Here is a 4,658-nt window from a genome sequence, read left to right as displayed (position 1 = left end):
GAGTAAATAGGCTGATATGATATCATACATAAAAAGGAAGACCAGATGATTTGGATAAATAAAAATCATAATGACTCTTCAATTTCTCAAGGTGTAAAATAGCTCAATTCACTTTATATGGTGTGCATCACTGCTTCCTTAGTTTCAGACAGGGAAGAAAGCAGAGATATCAAAATCCTTGCAATATAGCTAATTAGTCAAAATCAGAAAATATTGGGAGTGTCACAGAAAAGCCTTTTCTGAGATTTCAAGGATCAATCCTGTCTCCATGGCACCTCTCCAGTGGTACATCAATGTAGTAAAGCTGGCCTAATCAACCAGTTGAGGATTCTCTTGGCAAGGGAGAATTCCCAGGTGTTATAGGAATGGGATAACAGACAATGTAGAGGGAGTGCTAGGTGTTTGGCTGCAGGAAATGTGCATGTTGGAGGGCTGCTGCACTCTGGCTATGCCCATTTGTGAATGGCTCCTTAGGGGCCTTTGCAGCAAGGTTCAATTTAGAGCAGCCCTGAGACTACTCTAATATGAAGCAGGGGCCAAACTGGCCTCCAAGAAACCCATCAGTGAGGGAGGGAAGTGGATGGGGAAGTGGTTTTAGGCATCTCTGTGCCCTCCCTCCTGTCAGGAGCACCACTTCAGCACAGATAAATGATTTAACCCTACTGTGATTTCAAGAAATGTTTTCCTATGATCAGAATAAGCATCTGAACATCCCAGGCTGCAATTTAACTGAAACCAGTCTCTGAACACTGGATTGTCACTACTGACAAGTTATAATGGGTGTACTGGGGTGGGGTGGGAGGTGGAGGGGGGAAACCAATTTGAACTAGAACCTGTGAGTCAAACTGGGAGAAGTAAAATTCATATATTATTAATGTATTTGTAAATTTTACTTGTCTTTGAACATCTTGGTTTCAGCCAGCACAGGAAATGCACTTAGCTGTGAGAAAACCTTGCTGTATGGAAGAATCACATAGGTAAACTATAAAAGGGATGATATTAAACCAATTTGGTTCTATGAAAATGTGGTAGGGCTATATGATAATTACTCTAAAATCTGTAGAATTTAATAGACAGTTGCACTGTTTCCATAGTATTTTTGTTTCGTTGTGTTTTTTCTTTTTTTTAAACATCCTATAGACTTCTGTATACTTCTCTATTGAATTCTATACAATGATTTAAAAAAAAAAGCTATGGAAAAGGTCTAATTTTCCATTAAGTTCTATAGAACTTTTCCAAGGGATTATTGGAGAAAAATGCCTCTGTATGATAGTACTACCCAAAGCCACAGTATTTACATTGCTGTAAATTGCAGGGTTTTGAATTTTACTGTATCATTTTTACTGTAGAGTTTTGACAGAAGAATGATATTTTTACTGAAATTCTGACCAAAACAGACCCATTAAATATTAAATTCTCACAGTAAAGCAAATCAGAATCTGACTCTTGTCTGTTAGCAAGTGCAGTGAAGAGAATGAGTTCAGGTGCTCATGCTGAGAGCACACAAACTTCTCATGTTATTGATATCATGCAGTGTGTGTGTCTAAAACCAATTATCTAAGCTGATGTATAGTAGTGTGCAAAGAAAGGAGAAGTGGCAGAGAGTGACTGGAAGCTGTGAGAAATACAAGTTAGAAACCACTGAAGGCTCACACAGAGTGTTTCATAGCCTTGCCACAAGTGGGACTGCACTATGAAGTAAAGAAATGGTCTTGTATTTCATATAGAAAGAGTTGAGGGGAGAAGTCCACCAAACTGAGTTCTCCAATGGCAATAATAGTATTTAAGTAAGCAGGTTATTCATATCTAATAAGGGAGGTGAAGAGCAAAAACACTGATGTGGATTAGCATAGGAAAAAATCAGAGGAAATAATTTGCAACAGTACGATATAACAATGTTATAGAAAGGGTTCTTGAAGAAAACTGACAAAGATGAAGAAGTGGGCTGTAGTCCACGAAAGCTTATGCTCTAATAAATTTGTTAGTCTCTAAAGTGCCACAAGTACTCCTGTTCTTTTTACAGATGATTTAGGTATTTATAGTAACAGCATGGAGGAGCCCGCGGAGGAAGGGGCCGGGAGGGGCTCCCCCGGCGCGACCCCGGACACCCAGAGCGCGGCGGAGGCCGGGGGCTTCATCAGGGTCCCCAAGCGGAGCAAACGGAAGCGGCGGGCGGCCGAGCTGGATGGGGGCGGCGGGAGCCGCATGGACACGGGGCAGCCCCGGCCCAGCAAGAGGCCCAACTTCCCGCCCGTCTCCGGGGACGCGCTCAGGAGTGGAAAAGATGAAATGAGGAAAATTCCTGTACCAGCAAACAGATATACTCCTTTGAAAGAAAACTGGATGAAAATATTCACACCTATTGTAGAACACCTGCATCTTCAAATCAGATTTAACTTAAAAACAAGAAATGTAGAAATCAAGACTTGTAAAGAGACAAAAGATGTAAGTGCTCTGACGAAAGCAGCTGACTTTGTGAAAGCATTTATTCTTGGATTTCAAGTTGAGGATGCTCTTGCTCTCGTTAGGTTAGATGACCTATTTCTAGAATCTTTTGAAGTTACAGATGTCAAGCCTTTGAAAGGAGATCACCTTTCTAGAGCAATAGGAAGAATAGCAGGAAAAGGTGGAAAAACCAAATTCACTATAGAAAATGTAACCAGGACACGAATAGTTCTTGCTGACTCGAAAATTCATATTTTAGGATCTTTCCAGAATATTAAGATGGCACGAACAGCAATTTGCAATCTCATTTTAGGAAGCCCTCCATCAAAAGTCTATGGCAATATTAGAGCTGTGGCGAGCAGAGCAGCTGAAAGATTCTAAGACCCAGGACTTTAATTTGGGACTCTGTATCCAATATACAGATATTGTGGCTGGAGAGCTTAGTACACAGCGAATGTGTATAGAAATAACACCAGTTCTGCTCAGCCTCCTTCGAGTTGATTGGGAAGCTCAGAAGAAAGTAGGGCTGCTTTTGCAGTCTGTTTTCATTCAGGCATAATGTCTGATCTTTTGACACAATATTTAAGTAATTTAATGTAAACCCTCGTATGTTCATTAAAGATTAGTGGTATGAAGGTAAACTAGAACCATGAATCTTTGGAAACATTGGAAGACCACAGTTGGAATTACTGAAAGGCCAACTCCTGCTTGTTTTCCTTGAGCTGCTTTTAACGGTACTACATATGTAAGTCGAGAAGGCATCCAAATACATTCTTGGCATACCTATCAGTCAAAACCCCCATTAAAGGTTGTGGCTTGGATGTTTTTGGTCAATGTGATGATTTTATACCTTATCAGTCCTATAGTAAAATTGATGTTAGCTCTGTGGAGTACATTTTCCCCCTCTCCCTGCAAACCATAGTTCCTGCAGTCCTCAGTCAAGTGAGTAGTGCTTACACAAATAGCCTCAATGATTTCAATGGGATTAGTTTTATGAGACAAGTCCTTAGTTTGAATATTAAAATGAAGTAAAATGGTCATTGAAATTCATGTTAGTATTTCTGTAATTTCCCAACAACAACCTGTGTGGTACTTCTAGATCAGTTAAATGCTGTAATATAACATGATATGATGGGCCCCCCAAAACCTTACATATGACACCTCCAAGCTTTTTGTAAAAAAATTGGATCTAGATCTAATAGTCATAGATGATCCCTTGCCTCTACAAATTGTCAAAGCAAGATTCCATAAGCTACTCTAGGCACACTGAAGTTCAGATGGGACATAAATGAAGACATGGTAAAAAGTCACCTACCTTCTGATTCTGGGTTTGGTGAGGAGAGCCAACAACAGAATCTTCAGAGTGTAGCACTCTCCAGCATATATGTGTGCTGTGCAGTGGGAGGAGTGGGAGAGGTAGGTGGTATAGAGCTGACTATAGTCATTTATGTCACCCAGACATTAGCGTTGACCAGGGAAAGCCCAGGTTGTCCTTTAGGGCAGCTTTCCACCTGGTTTGTATTCCCCACATAGATCAAAGCAACCAGAAACCAGATTATGGAGCTACGCTCAGATCTGAAAAAAAACAGAACCTCAGAAAAGTTTAAAACTGGATTCTTAATTTGTTCTGAATTGAGCAGATTCGTTTTTCAGTTGGAGACTCTTCATTGGTTTTAAGTGGAGATGGTGAACAAGATTAATTTTTTTATGAAGACAGAGAAAAGTTGGGAACACTCTGTTTCATTGGGGTTCATGTTATTTATGAATATTCAGAAAGCCAGTTGGTATTTGTGACGGTGTTTGCATATTCAAATGTTTTACACATTTTAACATGAAAAAAAATTGTACAAAAGTTCATTATTCATTGTTTGTTCTCTTATTGAAAATACATAAGTGACCCAATATGGGAGAAGAAGCAATACTGTGGTTTGATCCTGTGCCTACTGTTATCAGACAAAGCTCCCATTAACTTCCATGGTGAAGGATTAAATCACAGGTGACTTAGGTCACCAACCATTCAGTGAGTGAAATTCACCTTTGTGCAGAAGGCCACCACTGTATCATTTAAGACCTACTGAGGTCTTTGTCCTCATTCTGTGCATAGCACTTTGCAGGATAAAGCTCTTAAACTCAATTTGAGGGTGTAAGTAAGATTGAAGTGTCACAGAGTATGTCTCCACAGCAAAGAAAAACCCACAGCTGGCCTGTGCCAG

General features: G+C 40.1%; 1 protein-coding gene across 1 annotated transcript; it reads left to right on the top strand.

Annotated features, from left to right (window-relative positions):
* Positions 1-2,049: 2,049 nt before the first annotated feature.
* Positions 2,050-3,063, top strand: LOC117877978 (RNA-binding protein PNO1-like). The gene has a single exon (XM_034771725.1). It carries the CDS (start codon positions 2,050-2,052, stop codon positions 2,824-2,826), a length of 777 nt encoding a protein of 258 aa, XP_034627616.1. The 3' UTR covers positions 2,827-3,063.
* The last annotated feature ends 1,595 nt before the right edge of the window (positions 3,064-4,658 follow it).

The sequence above is a fragment of the Trachemys scripta genome, chromosome 5 (assembly GCF_013100865.1).
Source record: "Trachemys scripta elegans isolate TJP31775 chromosome 5, CAS_Tse_1.0, whole genome shotgun sequence".
Taxonomy (NCBI): domain Eukaryota; kingdom Metazoa; phylum Chordata; order Testudines; family Emydidae; genus Trachemys; species Trachemys scripta.
Note: the sequence above shows the minus strand (reverse complement) of the source record. Positions and strands in the feature narration are given on the sequence as shown.